Below are 24,608 nucleotides of genomic sequence, written 5' to 3' on the forward strand. Positions count from 1 at the left end.
GAAAATGTCATTTTTCGACCCCTTGGTGAAAATGAAAATTCTGAAACATTGTACTTCTACAGGACACATCCAGTTATTTTGCAAAAGAAGAAATGGTTACTGCAGAATTATATGAGCAGTTCTAGGAACCAGGTTTTTGTAAAGTGAACAGTTGCTTTTGACCCCATTCGGCGCCAAAGATGAAAATAAAAATTCTTAAACCTTATTGCACATTTACAGGAAACGAGCAATTATCTTCCAAAAGATGATTTGTCTACTGCGTAAAATGTTCTGAGAACCAGGTTTTTTGTAAAACAAAAAATTATTGACCCCCATTTCGCTCCCAGGGTGAAAATGAAAATTCTTTAAAAAAAAAAAAAACTTTATTGGACATTTTCAGGACACCAGCAATCACCTTCCAAAACATAAGATGGCTACTGCGTGAAATGTATGAGGAGTTCTGGGAACCTAGGCGCATGAAACATTTTAAGGTTAAGTCAAAAATGTATATTGCGCTGAAATGATTTAGAAATGTAGGAGTCCAAAATGAAAATGCTTCTTCACTTTGCATCAATAAACTGCTGTTGCATGCAAATTAAGTTTTGATTCACAAGTAATAAATATTTTATGGCCTACTGAAATTTTGACTTAAGTCTAAGTCTGTTCCCAGGGCCAAGTTTTTATAAAATGAAAAATTATCGTTTTTTTACCCCCATATGGCCTCCAGAGTGAAAATCAAATTTCCGAAACCTTATTGCACATCTCAGAATACAAAATAATCACCATCCAAAAGATGGCTACTAAATAAAATGTAAGAGGAGTTCTGCGAACCAGGGTTTCTTCGTAGTAAAAAGCGTATATTTTCAACTCCAATTTGACCCCAAGGGTGAAAACGAGAATTCCGAAACCATTACGTACATCTACAGGACACCAGTGATCATCTTCCAAAAATTGATTTGGCTACTGCACAAATTGTTAGAGAGGTTCTCGAACCAGGTTTTGTTGAAGAAAAAACGTCGTTTGACTCCTAGGGTGAAAATGAAAATCCGGATGCCTTATTGCACATCTACAGGACATCAGTAATCATCCATAAAAAGATGATTTGACTACTGTCTAAAATGTAAGAAGAGTTTTGGGAACCGAAGTTTTGTAGAAATATCTTTTTCAAACCCTACGTGCCCCCCCCGATTGAAGACCAAATGATATCACCAATCACCTTCCAAAAGATTATTAGACTACTGCCTAAAATATTCTTAGAAATAGGATTTTGTAGAGAAAACATCATTTTGCTAAAAATAAAAGAGAATTTTGAAGAATAAGAAAGTGTGACAGACAGACGGACAAGGGTAGCAATTTACCCGAAATAAATTGCAGGTATAAATACTTAATCGCTCCTGTATATATATATATATATATAAATATATATATATATATATATATATATATATATATATATATATATATATATATATATATATATATATATATATATATATATATATATATATAATCTACAACTACAAACAAGGGGAAGACACACATTTAAATTTAGGAATTACACTTCAGCTCAAACATGCTTTTGTGAACTACATGTAATTTAATTTAGTTTTTGGAATTTTTGTCCAATCCCTTAGACATGTATATATTATTATCAATTAAATTTGTTCAAAACAAAAGATTTTGGAAGTACATCTAAATATATTGCTATTAAACAAATGTGCAACAAAATTTATAATGAATTTTCCAATAGCATAATAGATTTTATATTCATGATTGATAATTTACTTTCTAGTACTTAGTTGATCCCCTTTTTGGAAAATAACATCCTTAGTGCGATTAGGCATATTATGAACTAAATTTTCTCCGAATTTTGTTCTCGGAATTGAGCAGTGTTCTCGCGAGAGTGTTTTGCACTTATCTTTAATTGATAAATTGTCGGCATGCTTTAGTAAGGTCAGGTCTTCCATAACTGACACTAAATATATTTATTTGCTTTGAATCAGAACTGTTCTGATGGCAACGGAAGCATAGAAACTACATTCGTCTGAGAAATCTCTTGTGCTTTTTTAAATTAGAACATGCTGCTAAATACGAGGGGTTGTCAAAAAGTTCGTGAACTGTTGCAATAAATTTAATATTATGTAGTCTGTACTTACAAAATTTATAAGAAATATAAAACAACTAAAGTTTAAGAAATGTTGAAAATTTTAGCTTGATACGTTGATAATTTGCCAAATTATTCTGAAATAAAAAAAGACATTATATGATCACCCGGCACTGTCGCCATTTAGTTTCATGACGTGCGACAACGTCATTGTTTCTCAATGTTCACTCTCTCTAGCTCATACACGTAACTTGATGAGATTATCTGCAGTTAAGTAATGACTTAAGCCCGCACTGTTTATATGACTTTACAATGTCATGAACAGCTGCTTTCAATGCTTATAATATTGTAAATGGATATATACATAGGGAAACATCCTCACTTGGTTATGCCAGAATACGAAGCTTGTCGGAGTTCAATTTCTACCAAACATGATCAAAGTCACTTTTCGACATGACTGACTTTTGACACCCTGACTACAAATCAACATAAACTGTGCATCTTTCATCTCTTTGAATCTTTTTGGGCATTAAAAAAACAAGTACTCTGGATGCGTTTTATTTTTGTGTAGCCCTTTTAAACATTCCCTAGGTCTAGACAGGTTTTCCAGGTGCTAAACTTTATAGAATGCTGGAAAAAGACCCACCCACCCCTTTTTTGACGTCATTTCCAAGCCCTTATTTTTTTGTACACTCCATATGAAATTTACGATAAAATTTCAAAGAATTTACAGAATGGGGTAAAAAATTGCAAATTTTACGGAACAATTGTGACTTACCACATGCCTGAAACAACGGGATATTTTTTATGACAAATGCTCATATCAAAAGAGTTTTTCTCAGTTACACTCAGGTAGAAAAAACGTCATATTTGAGGTTGCGCCGCCTGGACATACCATTGCTTACAAAAACTTTAACAATTCATTAAAAAATAAATCTTTCGATTTATGGTTTATTCTTTGGATAGAAAAGATGATGCTTACTAAATGTGTTAAAATTCATTGATGTGCCTAAAGCGGTTTTAATTTTATGGCGCTAGTCCAGGAACTTTTTGATAACCCCTCGTAATACATACCAATCGTTTTCTGGGAAATACTAAACAAGCACATTTGGTACGAACATCTTTCAATATTTTCTGATGAGTATGTGAGTGTTTCTCAAAAACAATTCGTTATTTATTTCCAAAATGTGCATTTCATTAGTTCACAAAAAGCAGGTTTAAAACGTTTTTTGAGTAGTATACTATATAGTACATGGTACGAAACAATATATATTCAAAGGATAATACACTGTACATGAATATTTGTTTTATCACTGATAAATCACTGATTTACTCCTTTTATTCAACTTATATTCTCTCACTAATAACTCCGTACGGATGATAACATGCAACATGACATTGTTAAGTAAAACAATATAAACTTTACATTAAAGTGCAACCATACACGATAACATGCTTTACAGCTCTAACAGCAGGTGCGTGAATTTGTTGTTAGTACAATGGTCAGCCACACACTATCACTTACTGGGTCTGAGAAATTTGTCTACAGAAACAGGAAACCACCAAAATAGAATCTTACATCATAGAAATGGCTCATGGTATGTTTAAAACTTAAAAGCTGATTTTTTTTTTTTTGTTTGAAAATTTTAAATTCTTTTCAAAATGAAAAAAGTCTTATTCTTTGTAACAACGGTCATTGAAACCATGCATACGGCTTCGTTTATACATACATTTTTATCGTATCGAAATTTCAAATCAGAGATATTTTTTGTATCTTTGTATATTTCTTTTTATCCCATGTTTACCCCTTTATCCCGTGGATATGACTCATTGGATAAATTTTTCATAATCCACAGTTGTGACGTCACAATGGTTTTTGTGTTAGCGCGATGAAGTAAAATAAAGTGGAGTCCTATATAAAACAGTGTAAAACATTGGTTGTGAAGTATTAAACATGGGATAAAAGAATCTCCCATGATTTGTAGTTGGATATGACTTTTATCCAACTCGATGTGTGTTTTTATCCCCTCGCCAAGGTTCGGGGATAAAAAACACACAACTCGTTGGATAAAAATCATATCCAACTACAAATCATGGGAGATCCTATATTTATTATTAGTTATATACAAAAACAGTGTATATAAAATGCCTAAACATCGTCTACATTTCTTTAATCCTTTGTAGTAAATGCATAAAATGTTATATCTAAAGTAGAATATCTATAAGTATTTCATATTTATATATTTACTATGGCAAGTCAAACGTTGCAATATTCGGTCTTTTCCATTTGTATTGTATAATTTTTATTTGTATTCTATAATTTTCATTTGTTTTGTATATTTTTCAATTTGTATTATATAGCTTTTATTTGTATTCTATACATGTAGTTTTTCTTTTGTATTGTTTAATTTTTCATTTGTATTGTATAATTTTATTTGTATTCTATTATTTTCAATTTGTATTCTATAATATTCCATTTGAATTGTATAATTTTATATTTGTATTCTATATTTTCCCATTTGTATTGTCAAAAGGTCATTTGCATTGAATGGTTTTTTATTTTTACTGTATTATTTCTTATTATTTTGTATTGTTAAATTTCTTATTTATATTGTTAATTTCTTATTTGTATTGGATAATTTTTCATTTTTATTGTATCCGAGGATTGTTTATTTATGAAAATACAGAATACAAATAAAATATTATGCAAATACAAATGATTTTTTTTACAATACAGATGGAAAATATAGAATAAAAAATATTGTACAATCCAAATAGAAAATTATAGATGTAAATGGAAAATTATGCAATACAAATGAAAATATAATATAATACAAATGGAAAATTATACAATGCAAACGGAAAATTATACAATACAAATGGAAAAGATCGAATATTGCAATGTTTGACATGCCATACTTTACATGCACTGAGTATTCTTTCTGAAACAGTAAGAACCAGTTTTTCAGGACTATATGTATGAAAGATGTCTTTAGATAGGGCTCTTTTCATCAGGAAATATACACGACGTACAAATCAATAATACAATATTTTACGTTCTTAAACCTACTTTGTTCGATTATTTACCTAATGTTAAACAAGAAATATACATAATGAAATATAACTTTTCTGTATAGGTTACCGTGGCTGTTTAGGCCTGTACACACGGTAAGATTTGTATTATAATATCTATTATGATAAAAAATATTATCGAATGTAATACAAACGTATTATAATACCTGTACTATAATAAAATGTATTATTATAATACTTGTAACACAATACAAAAGTATTATAATACCTGTACTAGAATACAAAAGTATTATAATACCTGTACTAGAATACAAAAGTATTATAATACCTGTGATATAAAACAAAAGTATTATAATGCCTGTACTATAATACAAAAATATTATAATACCTGCATTATAATACAAATCCTCCCAAGTGTACCGGCCTTTACAGTCACCAGATTTTCTAGCGTAAGTTGCTTTCAAAATATTGAATCAATGAAATATAATCCTCTATTAGACAGAAAGCATCATAATCAATAAACGTAATGAGAGAGAGAGAGAGAGAGAGAGAGAGAGAGAGAGAGAGAGAGAGAGAAGAAATAATATTGTAATTTGTTTTCAGATTTTTGTCTTACTTTCGGATGTACTAAATCTGTTGAGTTCGATTCAGAAGAGTTCTCGTGGTCTGCATGTGCTAGGTAGTTCACTAACGACTCTATATCAAAAGCAAAGTCCAAGATTCCTGAGGTAAAAAAGGCATTTGTTCAATAAGTAGTTATCTCACGAAACAAAAAAATTGAACAGAAAAAAAAATCAGAATCAAGAATTAAAAAACAAAAAGAAATAGCAAAAAATAGTATACTAGCATATACAATCTCTAACAATCTTATCCACTAAATCTCACTTTCTATCATCATTACATTTGCCCGTTTTTATTATGCTCATAGTATAATTTGAAAAAAAAAGTATACAGCTGTTTGATTTTATTTACCAGGATTAGATATCATCTGTTAACATATTGAATAAATAAACTTTTATTGCATTTATGTCATAAATCATAAGACATAATCATAATTCTTACTTATACTAATCAACATTGCTATGGAATTAAAAAAAAGTGATTCATCTCATAAAGAAAGCAATTTTCGTTGGCTGATACTAAGACAAAATGTTTTCTGAGATCTTTTTGTTTAACATTTAATTTTTGCCAAGTTTTGTGTACTCTCAAAAGAGAATGGAGAGCAATAATACAGGTATCTTTTAGTACTTGAACCTAAACAAAACCGATATCTATGGAATAAATATCTCAAACACAATAAAAAAAATTAACAGGATGAAATATATTCAGAAACACATTTGAATGTCACTTAGTCTCTCGGCGTTCGAAAAAGATCCTTGAATCTTTCTTTACAATGAGTAAAATTTTGTTTTGACTGACCGAGACATAAACATAGAAAGAACCTCAGTACCAAAGCAGCATGACAAGATGTCAAAGTCCTTAACAAGACAAAATTAGCCACATATTCTTCCACTTGAATAGGTAAAAGTTTTAAGTTGTTTTATACAAGAACAGGTTGTTCCTTTTAATCATTCCGTTTCATTAGATAAGTGGTCAATATAAGGAACTACGCATGAAAGAAAAATAATGCCATAAGAAGTATTTTTATCCTCCTCTTACATTAATATAAAAATCTTTAAAAACACATTTAAGGTTAATCCAGGGTAGCTCTAAGTGGTACCAAAATGACGAAGGATTTTGTAAAAAAGCTTCAAAGGACCACATCTTCCCCTGTGTAATTGAATCTTTTAGAGATAATTATTAAATATAAAATACATGTAAGTCTTAAAGAACCTTCATTATATAGTTATTAAACATCAGACGGAAAATTTTTTATAAAAGACATATAGTGGCATATTGTTATCCACTAAATGATTAAAGAACATTTTTTAAGTATCATTTAAATTTTGAAATGGAATTCTGAAATTTCATTCAGAACGATTTAAAAATGTACTTGCATAAATAATTTTTTTTCGGCAATATTTTGAAAGAAAGAGATTTAACCATTAAATAAAATCGATCCACTTAAACTTTGAAATATCAATTTGTTAAGAATATTTCTTTCAAGTGACATACAGGGTTCGAATACTTTCAAAATTTTTTAAAAGAACACCATCTTAATTTTTAAACGCACAATCGTGAAATCGCCTTAAGGCTCTTAATACTTTAATACTTAGAGTTCTTTGCAAAAATTTCTTTGTTCATGACGTGTTGATGCTTTCCATGTCAGAAAGTTTCAAATATACAGTATAACGTCACAAAGGAAGTAACCGAGTTCGCTTCTCTTCCACGCTTAAGGTCAAGATCTAGTAAATGAAAAGAGCCTACAGATTTCTCAAACTTGAGAAAAAATTCCTTTTATGATGCTTTATAACTATAGCTCGGTCAAATAAGGCGTATCGGGGCATAATTAGTAGGAAAACAATACGAAAAATCATTTTGTAAACCGTCATTTTCAATGAAAAATTAAGAAAGCCAGTCATGAATACGGGAGTTTTTTTTTCATATCAGACAAAGGAAATGTATTCAGATTACCTAAAGTCTCTCAGAAAACGGTAATTTGTATGTTCTTAGCCTCTTCTTTAAAATAATGTATAATTGAATATAGGTATCGGGATTACTTTTCACATGATTTCAAATTGAATGCCATGAAAATACTTTATTTTCTTCATAATTCTATTTGAGCTGTAAAGTACGGGAAAAGGAAAGTTTAAATTGTTTATGACGTCATAATGGATCTAGCACCAAAAAAGACAGTCTAAAGTCATTTACTAGATCTTGACCATAAGTCGTTGAAAAGCAACATATACTCTGGCAAATCTACTGACTACAAAAACACGTTTTTTAAAAGATACCCAAATATATAATTATTACAGTTTACTGACTGAATATTGGGCATATGCCTACCAGAGGTCTTTGCACGGTGAAGCTGACCGAGTTTCCGAGACACAGAGTTTGATATGTTTTTATTACATATTCTTAGCAGGAATGCATTTTTTCCGATTATTTCTACATTCTGGTAATAAATATCGACACTAGCAACTGTCAGTTCAACGGATAATATTTAAATTTCCAATAAATTTACCTTATGTTTCTTTACAAAATAGAAAACAGTTCATTTTTCTCATGAACTACCATGAATGAGCATGAATATCTTAATTGTTGCGTCATAATACCGTACTTGACGTCAAAACTATAGTGCAAACTGTTTTGCTTTCAAAATGACAGTTGAATGGCATAATTTGTGGCAACACAGCAGAAAAATAATGTAAATATAAGAAATGAATTTAATTTTTGAAAACTCATGAGGTACATGAACTACTACGTTTCACGCCGGCATATTTATCATGAAGCGCGTTAGCGGCGTGAACATAGGGGCTTGTAAATAAAATATATTTTAAAAATGAATTTTTAAAATTTTGAATCTTCTTTAAATACACTTAAAAGTTGTTAAAATAGAGATTCTGACACTTTCAGTCAAGATAAACCACGTTTAAAAAAAACCGTACCACACCTATATATACATAAACCCTACAAGGGACGAAAGCCCTCGTCTTGGAAAAAAAAACCCCAACCCACTTCAGCGCCTATTTCTGGACTCTGAAGCATTAATTTATTTCGTTGCCATAGTTCTGTCCCCTACAGTGATGATTTTCCTAAATGTTGATGCGTTTGTCAGTCGTCAACACGCTTTAATCAACAGAAAACGGATACAATTTCTTCGATTTGGGGCTCATTTTTCTAAATCGACCTGGGGAGAACGGAAGTTACATGGTTGCATGGTAACGACGCAAGGGCGATAATCGTGGTGTAACATATAGCGCGCTTGTATAGCAAGTGTCCTGTAAATTATGTAACAAATTAGTTATACATTAAATGGAATGAGTCTTCCCGGTACCGCCTTAGCCTCTGGAAACCAAACTTTAGCCAGTATTTATCATTTTCACTGTCGAAGCTGGAGGTCCTTGGGTGTTACCATTCTCTTTCGATTACCCTCTGAGTTTTCCCTATACATTGATTGGGATTTTGTAAACTTCCGTTCTCCTTCTAAATTTTACATTTAACAATCCGGAAGACAAGCCCCTATGGGCGTGAAAAGTCGTAGTTCATGTCCTCATGAATCTTCAAAATTTAAATTTATTTCTTAATTGTACATGTATCTGATCAATGTTTGTTTTGTTTGTTTGTTTATTGTTTAACGTACCCCTCGAGAATTTTTCACTCATATGGAGACGCCACCACTTGCCGGTGGAGAGCTGCAAATTTTGACCTATGCTCGGCACTCATGGCCATTGAGCAGTGAGGGATCTTTTTCGTGCCAGCACCTACTGCGACACGGGACCTCGGTTTATAGGGTCTCATCCGAAAGACCGGTCTCCACGTCCCACAGTGGGATTCGAACTCGCAACGTAAGGATCAACTCCTTACTCCGCGACTCTAGAGCGAACGCTCTAACCACTGCGCCACCCGGGCGACTATCTGATCAACGTCATTCAGAACAACAAGACTGGAAAATATATTGTGACGTCAGAAACACTAAAGGAGTCTACCGGCATTCGGTATGGCTCTGTGAATGCCTGGGCATCTTTATACATGAACATTCTATTGTGAAGTATATCAAAATGTATGATAAAAGGCATTCAAAATATTATAACAAGTACCATTTAATCTGTGTGTAGGATAACATTTGTTTTTTTTTTTTGTTTGTTTGTATGTTGTTTAACGTCCCTCTCGAGAATTTTTCACTCATATGGAGACGCCACCACTTGCCGGTGGAGAGCTGCAAATTTTGTCCTATACTCGGCACTTACGGCCATTGAGCAATGAGGGATCTTTTTCGTGCCAGCACCTACTGCGACACGGGACCTCGGTTTATACGGTCTCATCCGAAGGACCGGTCTCCACGTCCCGCAGTTGGATTCGAACCCGCGACGTAAGGATCAACTCCTTACTTCGCGACTCTAGAGCAGACGCTCTACCCACTGCGCCACGCGGGCGACAATAACATTTGTCTTTTTTTTAAAATCGTACATTCTATTATCAATTAACAATAGTTATTTCCGTTCATGTATGTCGACACGATATATCCCAGTGAGCTTGAAATAAAAGGTACCATAGAGTCTAGTACATTTGTTTCATATTTGGATATTTTACTAGAACAAGAGGCCCAAGGGTCTTAACGGTCACCTGAGTATAATGTAACGATCCATAGATTAAAACAAAATAGGCTGATAAATAAAGCTATGTTGCACAAAAAAAAAATCAGGGATCAGCAAATATTAATTTAGTATTCAAAAATAAATCTTAAAGTTGATCTATTTAATTGCTTGTATAATTCCCCCATTTGTCACCATCTTCATGCGGACTACACAAAACAATAGTTCTAGAGCACAATGAGTCAAAACATTTAATCCCCCCTCGCATCGACCTTTCTTGATCTTTAAAGATTATGCATTGTACAAAGATATGGTATTTTTGTCCCATTTTAATTTATCTATTATTTAAAAATTCACCTGACCATTAAAAACTATATGAAAGTACTTTTGTAATAAATATTAGATTTCTTGTATAACTCTGTTATTCAAATTATTTTGCGAACCTTGATGCACAATACTACCCTAACAAAAAAATTAGTTAACTATAGTTTACTAATAGTTTACTATAGTTAACTATAGTAAATCAAAGTGTCAAAGTTATCACTATAGTAAATCAAAGTTTTCAAAGTGATCACTATAGTGTCAAAGTTATCACTATAGTAAATCAAAGTTTTTAAAGTTTTCACCATAGTAAATCAAAGTTTTCACAATAGTAAATCAAAGTTTTCATAGTGATCACTATAGTAAATCAAAGTTTTCATAGTTATCACTTTAGTAAATCAAAGTGTCAAAGTTATCACTATAGTAAATCAAAGTGGCAAAGTTATCACTATAGTAAATCAAAGTTTTCATAGTGTCAAAGTTATCACTATAGTTAACTATAGTTAACTATAGTAAACTATAGTTAACTATAGTATTTTTTTGTTAGGGTAATGCCGGTAAACATGGGAAAGACGATCTTTTAAAAGCTAGTAGTTGAATGAAGTTTTTAATTCAAAATGTTCAAGCTACTAAGCTATCTATATAAGTTCTTCCTACTTATTTAAAATTCTAGTACCATCGAATTTAGTTTCTATATATAAGGATATATGTATAAAAGAGAAATTCGGATCTTGGTTACGCCAAAGAATACATAAATACGATGTGCAGATTTTAGAGCGAGGTTTGCTAATGATTGGCATATTCTAATTCGAAAAGGACGAATTGTTTGAAGAGCAAGTTGTCTTTGAATCGAACACTAGCATTCTCGCGCATGAGTAGCCTGACGTAAGCCCTTGGCATCCGGTTTAACCCCACTTATATATTTTCTGCGTGGACCTCGGGGTCCACGCAAAAAATAACTCAACTTTAATTTGTTATGAATTCTAGAAAAGAATGCATATCGGTATGGACTGTTTCACTGCCAGTATGTATTTCCAGTTTGTATTGCTGTTCACATATTAAGCGTGGGAGAAAAGTGAACTCGGTTACTTCCTTTGATTTGTTAACAATGTGAAGACGTAATTAAACTTTTCGTCATGGAAAGCGTCTGCATGTCACGGAAAGTGAAGTCCTTGTGCTAATATACAAAGAACTCTATCGTTGTCCTCAATTGCAACTATCATACACATTTTCATTTAAAGCAAAAATCTTGATTTTATCTTTAGGTCTGTGGTTGTCCTCATTGCTACAATATGTACAATTAACGAAGCTTTCAAATCTATATCTAAATATCTTCCTTTTTAAAAATTATATAAATATATGGATGTGCTATAGTGGGTGTGGTAGTGATGGTACACTCAGGTGACTATTTGCTAATTTTCGTCAGTCGTCGTGCGTCGTATGTCTTGCGTTAGTATTTGAACATTTTAAGCTTCTTCTCTGGACCGCTGATTTAATTACAACCAATTTTGATATATAGCATCTATGGGAAGGGAAACATTAGTTGTTACTTTAATATTAAATGCTCTGGATCTGACGGGTGTGGCCAAAACTATCTAAATTAATGTAATCTTTAAAAATCTTCTTTACCCCTGGACATCAAGCACTTAAACTGTTAGTATGATTATAGTAAGCATTGAGCCCTTTATAAAAATGTGAAGTGCATGACCCCAGGGTCAGCGGTTCTAGTGTGAGGATGGAGCTTAATTAATCATATAGTAAAATGCATAAAATCTTTAACAATCTCTCCCCCCCCCTCCGTTTATTTAACAGACAAACATAGTGCATGGATATGATGAGCAAGAGTGCAAATTATTCCCATTTGTTATTCACTTACAATAATTAATTGTAATACTATGAATAATGTAATTGATAGGTAAATCAAGAAAAAAATATACAAGAATATATTGTACTTTGTCATTTTAAATTGTGGGGATCTATGTCTTGCTTGTTCGTGGGGACGAAATATAATAGGTTATTCGTTTATGCGGTATATTCAAGACTAAATATATTTACAAAATTAACGTTCTTGGGGATGTTAATTCGTGGGTAAACGTGACCCAGGAAATCGACGTACATTAGTCCACTACCAACAATGACGATTCCACAGTAATATAAAAGATGCTTTTGTTGTTTTTAATGAGTAGGTAGACTCGTAAATAGTGTATGAATGAAAATGACAAAAATACCTTTTACATGGATATTCAAAATTTAGTAGACCTTTGTCATAACCTTTTTTATATAACTTGATATCATAGCCATATTTGACAGACATATCATAACAACAAATCCAAATTATTTGAGTAAAACAAATTTAAACATTTCATGATATACATCAAAATTATCACAAATTCATGTTCGCAAAAATGCGGTCATGTAACACGGTCAAAATTGAGTAATAAATAAAGCTTTCACGAAAATTTAAGCGCTCAAATTCAGTATTGCATTATAACTTTCCATGCCAAATTGTTAATTAATACATTGATTCGTTAAAAAATACTTTTTGAAGGCAGGTAGTCCTATTTGAAAAAAGCAAAGAGGATGACGTCGAAGGACGTTTTGTTTTGCACTCAAGAAACCTCATAAAACAAACTTTGAAAATGCTGGAGGAACCACGAAATATATTAAAAATGACAAGTGCATTTGTATGTAAATGATAAAGAGGTTTTGAAGTGATAAAGACTATAAAAAAGTAGGATGGACGTCTGCAAGGGAACAGATTATAGTTAAACTTTGGTCAAAAGAGTTAGTAACTTCGTGGAAAGTGATTTGCACTTCACTGTTACGGAACTACGCTGTAAAGAATTTGAAAACTGACAAACTAAAATATGCTACTCGAACAATTGTTTGCAATCTAAGTGTCTAGTGTTATGGAGACATTTTAATGAGTAGATGAGGCACTACAGACCGTGTTAGAAATGACAAGGGAGAGTAATTTTGAGTAACATTTTCAATGTTGTTTTGCCGTTACAGTAATTCTAAGGATGACGTTTACTCAGATGACAAACAATTCCACTGAAAAGAATGAAAAATCACATATTGTACAAAGTAGAGCTATGATAGTAGAGTTATATATTATTCACTTTCAAATAACTAGGTCAATGACCTACTTTTCATGTTAGTGGCCCCTGGGTATTTCTTGGAAAATACATCATTTTTTTACACTATATATTTTCATTACTAACAAAATATAACAAGTAAAAAAAACTCATGGACAATAGAATATAGTATAAATGGAATAGATTCACTAAATATAAGTAAACAATTAGACTTTGAACAATAAACCTCTTCCTTACATCAGTTCGATTATCCTCTATCAGTTTTCTATTTTTTACAATTACAAAAATCTTATTGTTAAAAACTCTAAACTATTTATATCATCAGTTTTCTTTTGTTGCCTTTATTATGCCCGCTATTAAAATTATACGAATGCTTTTTGTTTATATTTTTGAAATTCTTCATTGCACGCCATTCTTTCATTTGAAATACTTCATGAGCTTAAACACAGATAAAATTTGTAAAATTGTGCTAAAACAAAGAGAATCTTTACTTTATAAATAATATTGCAAGAAAAAAAATATGATTTAAAAAAGAAATAAAAATTAAATTTAGTCAGAATTTTCTCTACATTGCCATGAACTTTTTTTGTACTTGCATATTTTCTTCAGATAATAAAGTTAAAATTTTAATTTTTTATATTGATGTTGAATTAAAACATGGTTATTTTGTTTATTTAGATCAATTTGAATTAACATATTCATTGTGCTTTATAGCATTCCATTTCTATCGACTAAACCCTGAGTAAACGTCACCCTAAGAAGTGCTCCGTGGTGACAAGATTAATGTTGTTTTTACATTTGAAAATATGCTGATCTTAAATCTTTTAAAAATCATATGATAAAGAGCAAGATTGTCTACGTATTTTTTGAATGACCCTCTATTTGTACATTAGATATCAATCTGATTGTACTCTGAAATTGACATTAAAAAGATGCTCAAGTTTCTGATTGACAATATCTATGTGGTTTTTGGAGACCAGGTCTTCCAACAATCTATTGGAATTTTCCAATTGCGCCCCGTTATTAGCAGACCTATTTTTTGTATTCCAATGAAGCAGAATTCGTTCATAATCTTTTACGTGAAAAGAAGAAAACACTGCTGTGGCCTTCAACTCGACATTTAGATATTTGGACGACGTATTGTCAATTAACGATGGTTATTTCCATTCTTATGTCGGCACGATATATCCCGGTGAGCTTGAAATAAAAGATACCACAAAGTTTGACACATCTGTTTCATATTTAGATATTTTATTAGAAAAAGACGTTAATGGTAATCTAACAACAAAGCTTTATGATAAACGTGATGACTTTAACTTTTCAACCGTCAACTTCCCTTACTTATGCAGCAATATACCCTTATCACCTGCATGCGGGGTCTATATCTCTCAGTTGATTCGATACATAAGAGCATGCTCTACGTATGAACAATTTCTAAAACGAGATAAATTATTGACAAACAAGTTGATGAAACAAGAATATCAGCAGTCTCATTTAAAGTCACCATTTCGTAAGTTCTATGGTCGATACAATTACCTTGTCAGCAAATACAATCTTTCATTAAGTCAAATGCTGATGACTTATTTTCATACTAATTGTTAGGTCATTTTTTACACACTGAATTGTCGACGGATTTTCCTGTTATTTCCCGATCATGACAAGGGGCACAAGGCGGGTGTTACCGGTCGGCAGGGGATGCTCACTCCTCCATGGCACCTGATCCCACCTCTGATGTCTTAGAGGTCCGTGTTTGCTCTGCTCCTATTTTGTAATTTTTAATGGACTTTTGAGCTCAAATACTATTCGTTATCTCCACATATTTCATTAAAAAACCAAGAGAAGCAAATGGAACAGGGATTGTACTGTGTTTACAATGTGTATAATGTGTTTTATTGAAACATACTATTGTGATCTTAGTTTGGTGATAGTTAGTTATAGTACATACAGACAAGTAAATAGATCTGCTCCTTGAGTTGTTGCTGATTATCAGTTATATTATTCTTCTTATTCCTGACAGTCCTAAGTCACTTGTTTTTGAGCAACATTGCATTTATATCTCTCAGATTAATTTGTTTTATTATAAGTATCAAATTGCCATTGTATGTATCCTCTACAGAGTTGTATTATACTCAGGTGAACTTAAAAGCCCTTGGGCCTCTTCTAATTATATATATATATATATATATATATATATATATATATATGTATATATATATATATATATATATATATATATATATATATATATATATATATATATATATATATATATATATAAAATTCATTTGGAATGTACAGGATTTTAACACTTGGTAAATCTGTTTCCAATTTTTTAAAAAAAAAAAAAAATCCATCTAAATTGATTTAAGCTGAAACTGATCTTTCATGTATTTTATGAGAGACGCAAATGGGGTCTGACAATTTCTTAGAGATATGAAGAATTGATTATAAATAACACTGAATAGGATTTGAATTGAAAGAGACTCATGGCCATGCAAATTCTAATCATGTTAGTAGTAAGACGATTGCAAAATCAGTGAAATACATTTAGCTTTGTCACGGAAGGAGACGATGTTTATCCTGATGATTTGAGTGAGGGGAGGTACTTAGCATTGTTGTTTTTATTTGACAAATTTGAACTATTTTGCTTTAAACTCATCTCTCTGAGCTGAAAGCCTTTTGTTGTCATTTTATTTAACATATCGGAGTTCGTCAACCACTGTAATTTGTAACTGTCTGGTATGTTTCCACTGAAAATTTGAACTGTCCTAATGGGACTATAATATTCCCCTGGGTAACAAAAGAAAAGGCATAGTTTTAAATAGCTATAAAAGGAAATATGCCATAAAAATTAAACTAAAATTCCTGAGGTCTGAGACTTGTTGATATATAATCGGTCGAAGGTTGTAGAATCTGTAACGTTCCTCTGCTTCAAAGTTATGGCAAGACTTTTTATGCACTTCTGAAGCCTATGACCCTAACCAACATTTATTTCTGAAATATAAGCTTCTAATTATTCTCCATTTAAAAACTGTGCCTAGAAAAAAAACGTAATTGACCTTATCCACATGGACTTTTATCAGGGTCAATACACTCTACTGATCACTTTCTACTTTTGTCAAGTATAATTAAGTTTCTAAAATTTTCCATGTTTAAAAGAAATGGCTAGAAGAGAATTATGCTGTTCTTATTTTTGAAACCAACAAAAGTAATCAATGTACCTTGATCTGAAATTGCAAATATTAACCTTAATATTTAAAAACCCTATAGAACGTAATCTAATTAATATATCTCAGATATCTAGTGTTAAAAACACAAATTATTATTTTGTTTCAGTCTAATAACCTTCTTCATGATAGGATACTGTAAATTGCACTTGTGCAAAGTTTTGTGTAACAAGTTTGAAATCATTCCGTATCCTTAGGAGAAAAAAAAAACTACATTAAATTTTATTTCTTTTTTTTAAGAAAATAGGCATTTTGTTGAAAAATGTAATTGTTCATGAATCTATATTAAAATGTTGATGTCAGATATCGATCGACGACGTTTTATCAATTAACAAATGAATTCATGAATTCATGTTTCGTCTCGATATATCACGAATAAGAAACATCTAAAAGACAAACGTTTAGTGTTCTAAGTTTCACATTAAAATGTATAAACCGAAATATTTTTCTACAATCAGAAGGTATTAGGGATAACATATTGATTATTTATAAATATATTCTAGTGAATAAGGTATTCTTTCAAGCTTTAAGTAACAATCGTCCAGCGCTTTGTTAAACAAAGACTTCTCTACAACCATTGAAAAAGTGATTACACTCGTGTAGATGGAATTTAAAATCACGAAATAAACATTATAACATCAAGCTTTTAACATTTGTCGTCTCCGGGAGGTTAATTGTAAACTGCATGGAACAACTTTTCCGGAATCTATATTGACATAAAAAAAACTTGATATCATAAAAAATGCAAACGCCTACTTGAGTTTCATCATAATCGATCAATACATTTGAAAATAAAACAAAGTGTACCTTTCATATTTTGAAAAGTCTATGTTTTGCACTATAATGATACATTACATTATATTTATATCTTAAAAGTGTATATATTGCTTTATAAAGATACATTAACTTATGAACCACTGAAATTAAAGACAGTAAAAAGGCTGTTCTATATTTAAAAAGATAGACTTTGAAGTTTAAAAAAACGTACTGAACACGACCTTTCAGAAAGAAGGAAGATTTTTTGTTTAGTGATTGATTGTTTGTTCCTTTAAAAAATTAAAAAAATAAACTCATGTCAATTTCTTTATTATTTGTTAAACTTCTAATACTTTTCCAAGAAAATAAAAATTGAAACAATTACGATGTCGCTTTTGAAGGGCTGTAATCTAATTTTGTTATTTTATCTATCCTACTGCTTTTTATCGTTAAAAACTTTTTAGGATACAACAGTAAAAGAATATTAATATTTTACCACATTGTTCAATTGTATCAGAGAATTTCAAATATTTGACGTATATTCAAGTGCTATTCAAATGCTGCGATAGGTTCTAAAGTTCTGGCAATATCTGATCATGAATAAAAAGAAGTAATAAACAATAAATTACTCATGATCCTAAAATCCATTCAAATGCTTTGATTGTAAAATAGCCCGCTACTTACCATCGGTAACATTATGGGGACATTTCTTCTCATCGAATTCAGACTCATCAAAGGCCAAACCAAAGTCGATGGTCAGAAATGCATACTCTCCGTTGAGTAGACCTATTTCAGCTGCAGCACACATGATACCCATGACGTCGCGGGGGTAAGCGTATATCAGGAACACTAAAGAAAATAAGGCATGGTAAAAAAATAAATAAATCCACTCTACGCATGTATGAACTGGACAGAAAATTATTTTTTTTAATTCTAGTACATTGTAACTTGTCTTTTTTGTGAGCCTTATAAGAACTCTCTCTTTAGATTTTCCTTTGTTTTAGCTTTAATAGAAGCAAAGTAAAGAATTTCAATGCTGAGAAGAAGATTGTCTCTGGAAGGATAATGCATTTAATTGTTTATTAGCGAAACACTTTTTTAAATACAATGAAGATAATAAATCTATATTAAAAATATTTTGAATGGAACTTTTTGAATGAGCATTACGAAAATCAGAGAGAGAGAGAGAAAAAAAAAGAAAGAGAGAGAGACTACCCCTTGTTGTTTTAGATTCCCTTTCGAGGTGATGAGTAAGGTACACCGGGTCGTTGTAAACTGTTAATATGTTCACATCAAAACCTTGTCCTTCAAGTTCTACCTGTGTATATATATGTAAGTTAATAGAGAAAAATATATTCTGTACACATAAATATTGGTTTATTCTTTTTGTATATAAACTTTTTGAAGATATAATGATCTGAGATTACAAGAAAGTGAGAGATCTGATTCGGATACAAATTTTGATTGATTTTTATGGTCCTCTGTCTTTATCAGATATGCAAATGAAAAAAAGGTGAAGATAACGAACAGTGATCGATCTCTAAAACATACAAACAATACAAATCTGTTCACAGGGCATAAAACCTGGAAATTCCAGTGTTGGATCAGGCACTAGTAGGTGTGCAACCCCTGTTTACGGGTCACACCCGCCTTGAGCCCCATGTATTGATCAGGTAGGCGGAGTCAAATTGAGTATAAAATAAAGGCCTTACAATTGGTATGAAAAGTATCAAAATACGACCCAATGGTAAGTTGTGTTTCCTAGCTAGGTCATTATAACAACCATAGAAGTTACGAAATGCTGTCTTCTAAATGAGGATGTTAAAATTCCTGTCACATCAACTTCTTTTTCAGTTCTTTATTTGTTAGTATTTGCCTCTGTTTAAAAATTGATCGTACTCATAGCGCGCTCTTGAGTGTCGAATAAATTGAATGACATAACACCATATGCAGGTGATAGTGAAATATTACATTATTCATAAATAAGAAGAGTTGACGATGGAAAAGCACGTTTGAAATACAGTTTAATTTTTTAGTTGGCCCTGAAATAGCGTCTGTAAAACATCCAAATATGAATCAGATGTGGCAGCCTTTGTGGTGTCCTATTTCGAGTTCACTGGAATATATAGAGTCGGATGCAAGTAACTTGTTAATTAATTATAGTTTATTTATCTGAATGTCGAATTGACGGCCACACCAAGTGTTTTTTTGTTTCTTCTTTTGTAGAAGTTTTTGAATAAATTCTGCTTCATAGGAATAAAAAAAACCCAGGTCGGTTAATAAAGGAGAACAATTAGGGCCATCGATATTTTAACAGATTGTTGGAAGACCTGGTCTCCAACAAAACAACATTCCTTTAGTTTCATCCTCATAGTACCTATGAGTACAATCAGAGTAATTTTTTACAAAGTAATTTTGAAAGATATGAAAATTTCCAAGTTCCATTTTTAATGCAGAAGCAGTTGTTTATGATACCCAAAAAGCCTTGTTTTTAAATATATCTGAAAGAATAGTTGTATAAAGTGTAGAAAAGTCATATTTTAATGTTACTGGCTTAAGAAAAATTTTCAAAAAATATTTTCTAAAAGCCCTTTTAGAGTTTTTTTGAATTTACACCCATTCTCGAATATACTACCGAACAGAACGACTGAATTTGAAGTTTTTCCTTTACAATAGTGTAAATTTTGGTGACAAGTAAAGAGAGGCTTGGTAGAGCAGTTGCTGGACAATGTTGGCAATGCATCTTTGTAAGGAATTTTATGAAGTTTAGGAATCAGGTATAGATAGAGTAGATCAAACTCAAATTTGTTGACTTGAATGTTAAATATTTGGAATATAATTGATTGGATAATTTTATTCGTGCAGCTATAGATTGTAATGTTGTCCTAGAGTGCTCATGAAAGTGAATGCCATTAGAAATTGGTTAAATATAATTTCCCAGAAAAATTTAAGAGCCATTCTCTGTAATGACTTGAACTTTTATGTAGGAGCTGTGGCAGAATTTCTTCAAACTCTCTATGAAAAAAGTCTTTGATACCGTAAACTCAAATCAGGCAAAAATTGGTTGCTACGTGTTATGGTTACCATAGCAACATGTCCTGAAGTTTGAAAAATGGCATTTTTCAACATGTTCAGAGTCCCACAGTTAGCGTTTGCAGCAAAACAAAGAAGTGGTAATGACTGTTTCTGAAAGTTGAAGGCCTGATGTCTTAAATGCATGATAAACATGTTTGGTAAATCAACTATTACATACGTTACTATGGAAACAAAGTATTCAAAAGTAATAATTTTGTTCCTTTAATTTTGTAAAATCATACACTTAAGAATGAAAACATCTATAGGTTGAAATGCAAGCAAATAATAGACAAAAGATCCTTGTAACATATACCAAGGACGAAATATGATATTTCTCATAGGTTGGCAATGATTGCCATGGTTTTAATACCACGATTACTATCTTAGTGTTTTAATCTTATCCTATCTTTTTAAAAAGCATATTTCTATACAACTGATAATCAATTTTTAAAGGCGTTGGTGTAACCCTAATTTTCACATTTCAAAAAACTCAAATTCAATTCTTTAAATAGAGCGTTGCTATGGAAATTAGCCGAAAAAATATGCATAAAAATCTGAAAAATATTCTATTTCCTTGTATACGTACCCTTGTATGTAGATTCCTGAAACTTTTATGATTGACATTTATGAACAACCAACCTGACTTTCAATTTTGACTACCAACCAATCTCTAACTGGATGCAAAAAGCTGACACATAGGGTCTAATATTGATATAAAATTAACAAAATCGAACATTTCCCTTCTTGGTAACCATAGCAAAAGTGTTGTATTTTATCAATATATAATATTCAACTTTAGTTCTACCAGATAAGTACTATTCAAGGTGAGTCAAATAATATGTTTCTTGATTAAAAGGTAAGTAAATTCCTGAGACAGCAAATAAATATCACTTTAAACAACTGGTACGTTGTTTCCATGGTTACACTTGCAAAGAGACAGTTAATCCAATATTTTCTTATGTTGTCGGTGTTGCAAGGTCCTAAGGATGTTTATGTGCCAGTCATGAATTTTATTGTTTTTCCTCAAGAAAGTAGCATTAACCCAATCTTAGCAACAGATTTTGCATGGTTACACTGTGTTACCATGGCAACCATGAAAGTTATTTTTAGAATAATATTGCCAATACCTAATTACTTAAGGTAAAATATTTTTATTGATTTTCTTAGGTTGTTGATTGAGTTTGATCATGTAACACCTATCATTAGTGAATATTGAGTGTATTCCAAATGTACTCATGATTACCACTTACTTAGAGATAAATTCTAAATAGTTTCTTTATAGCATAAGTGGCAACAAGGTGTCATGTTGTTGTGAGAATGGTTTGTTTGTTTTTCTAAGTTTTTATTAAGCCTTAATAAAGATTCAAAGTAGCTGAAAATCTCAATTTTTCCAACTTTTCTGGCTGTTACCATGGCAACCAAGACACATAGCAACGAAATTTTATTTGATATATGTTTCTGGTGTCAAGTTGTAATAATGGGCAAAGTTTCATCAAAATCGGTGACAATGCGTGGCAAAGATGTTTAAGTGATTACAGAGAATCGCTATTAAATGCTTGTTTGCTTGTAATATTTTACCTAGATAATTCAAACAAACAGTTACAAAGAATTAAAAGTCGTACAAGGGGCCATTTTTGTTTGTCATGTTAACAAATGTTAACAAATTGTTGTTCAATTCACTTTTGATGGAAATATATATCATAGAAGTGACTAATTGCTGAATCCTTTGGATATTTAGGCGTTGGCCTAATCACTTGTCAAAAAGTAGCTTTTATACCCCTGTAATGGGCAATTCGAGGGCATATAGCGTCTGGTTTGTGTTTGTTTTAAACTTTAACATTGGCCATAACATTTAAACGTTTATGCTGTGGCTTTCATATTTCACATGTGTATTTTTTGTGTCAAGACCTTTCTTTGGGTATCAACAATTTTACTCATGACTTTTTCTTTGAGTTTTTCACTTCCTAATTGTAGGTAAATGTCTGTTTTATTGTACTCATATTTTCTAAGTTTTTCTCAGTTATGACGAGAGGCAATTCACAAGAAATATATGAGATAAATAAAAGACACAATGTATTTGTAAAAATTGTTTCTCCTTCCCTACCTGCACATACAAGCAACGAACGTTCAACCCTTGTACATAGTTTACAGAGATGGTAACTGCAATATATAGTTCTTAGATTTAGGTTATTTATAAAGCCTAAAAGACTATTGGTTGTCCTTGTAACAAAATCAGTTCAAAATTGTTCGTTTCGAAACATGTTTGATATAGTGATGTTATATTTTTTGCTTTAAAGCAACATTTATCTAAAACAACAATTTTTATAGGAAGGTCCTTGTTTTCTGGCAGCAAGAGCAAGTCTAGTTTTCTGTTTTCTTTTTATTTCAACGTTTCGAGCCTAAATTTGGGGAACGAAAAGAAGATAAGATTTCAAATTGAATATCCCATCCTTTGAAATCTAAGAGAGTGTAACAGACTAAAGATATCGGGAGACTGCTTGTTTTCTTTGTTGAAGCCAACTGTACATACATGATCACTGAGTCTAACAATTGTGCAACAAGGAACTGTTTAAAGAACAAACATATTGGCAATTCTAATTTCATACATGTATATTATTTCCGATTCGTACTCGTAAATGCCAACCAATTATCAAAATAATGATTCTAGAGTCATAAAAGACATAGATCAATTTAAAAGCGGATAGACACGTGTTACTTTTCTTTGGAAAGCAATTAGGAAAATTTTGAAGAGAAGAAGACGGGTTCTGATTGGGAAAAGAAAAAATAAATCAGATACAAAGTTACGGCGTGTTCTAAGATCTGTGTATTATAGAAAAATTCTGAGCAAGCAAGTGTACTTTTCCTTCTAATATGAAGGTACAATGATTATGAAAATTACATTTACAACCTTAGATCTCATGGGAAAAGGAGAAATCAGGAGAAGAAAAATTAGGTTTGGCCATCTAGTAAGCACTAGCAATATATGGAGGCAAAGGAATGTGGGATTATAGGATATTGTTTACAGGAAGAAAAAGAGTAGTTTTTATAGAAAGTGTGGTCATTCAGTAAGTATCATTAATCGTGCAAAAGGTCAGACGTGGCGTCACATGTGACTATTTGAATTATTTTCGAAAATGCAAATATTCTTGAAATCTTTGTTTACTAATATACATGTACTCCCGTAGTGCACTCACCTAAACATACGCTTCGAAGTGATAATTTTTTGAAGAAAATATTTTTTACGATCTTGTAACCATACTTTTTAAACTAATTATTCCGACAAAACACGCAAATGGACAATATCACAATATTTATGCAATTTTCTAGGAAATTTTATGGAGATTAAAACCGTTTGTGACTTTTCATTTCTACATTGATGAGCCTAGTTATTTCATTCATATACTGTCAAGAACACGTAAGAAAACTGTTACATTTATATGTTCCGCTGTTTCCCTCCATATCTTCTCGGCTCCTTCAGCAATGATGACGCGGTTCCAACCAAAATGCCTGATTGTGTCTTCAATGAATTTCTCCATCTCCAAATACGGTGTAGAAACTCTAGCAAAGGTAGGGTACAGCGTTTTATCTGACAGTTTTCTTTCTGCACAACCAAAACTGATCATTGGAAGATTCCATTTTTTCGCCAAATGGCCAGCAGCTTCACACACGTCGTCACAAACAGGACCTGATTGAGGAAAATGGACAAGCCAATTGAAAGCTTGCGTGATTATTTTTATGAAAATTGGAGAAAAGTTTATATTATCATCTAGCACGAGTTATAACAAGGAGTAAGAATATTAGATTGAAAGGTTTTTTTTGT

General features: G+C 31.6%; 1 protein-coding gene across 1 annotated transcript in view; it reads right to left on the reverse strand.

Moving 5' to 3' along the window:
• LOC133178092 (atrial natriuretic peptide receptor 2-like) overlaps positions 1-24,608 on the reverse strand; it is a 36,077-nt gene that overhangs the window by 9,649 nt on the left and 1,820 nt on the right. The window contains exons 2-3 of the mRNA XM_061312856.1: positions 18,398-18,562; positions 5,733-5,839 (exon numbers count right to left, since the gene is read on the reverse strand). Of these exons, the coding sequence (XP_061168840.1) occupies positions 5,733-5,839; positions 18,398-18,562 (272 nt within the window). The remainder of the gene's footprint in view (positions 1-5,732; positions 5,840-18,397; positions 18,563-24,608) is intronic.

The sequence above is a fragment of the Saccostrea echinata genome, unplaced genomic scaffold (genome assembly GCF_033153115.1).
Source record: "Saccostrea echinata isolate AGI-Se365-2 ecotype Australia unplaced genomic scaffold, CSIRO_AGI_Sech_v1 ptg000001l, whole genome shotgun sequence".
NCBI lineage: Eukaryota > Metazoa > Mollusca > Bivalvia > Ostreida > Ostreidae > Saccostrea > Saccostrea echinata.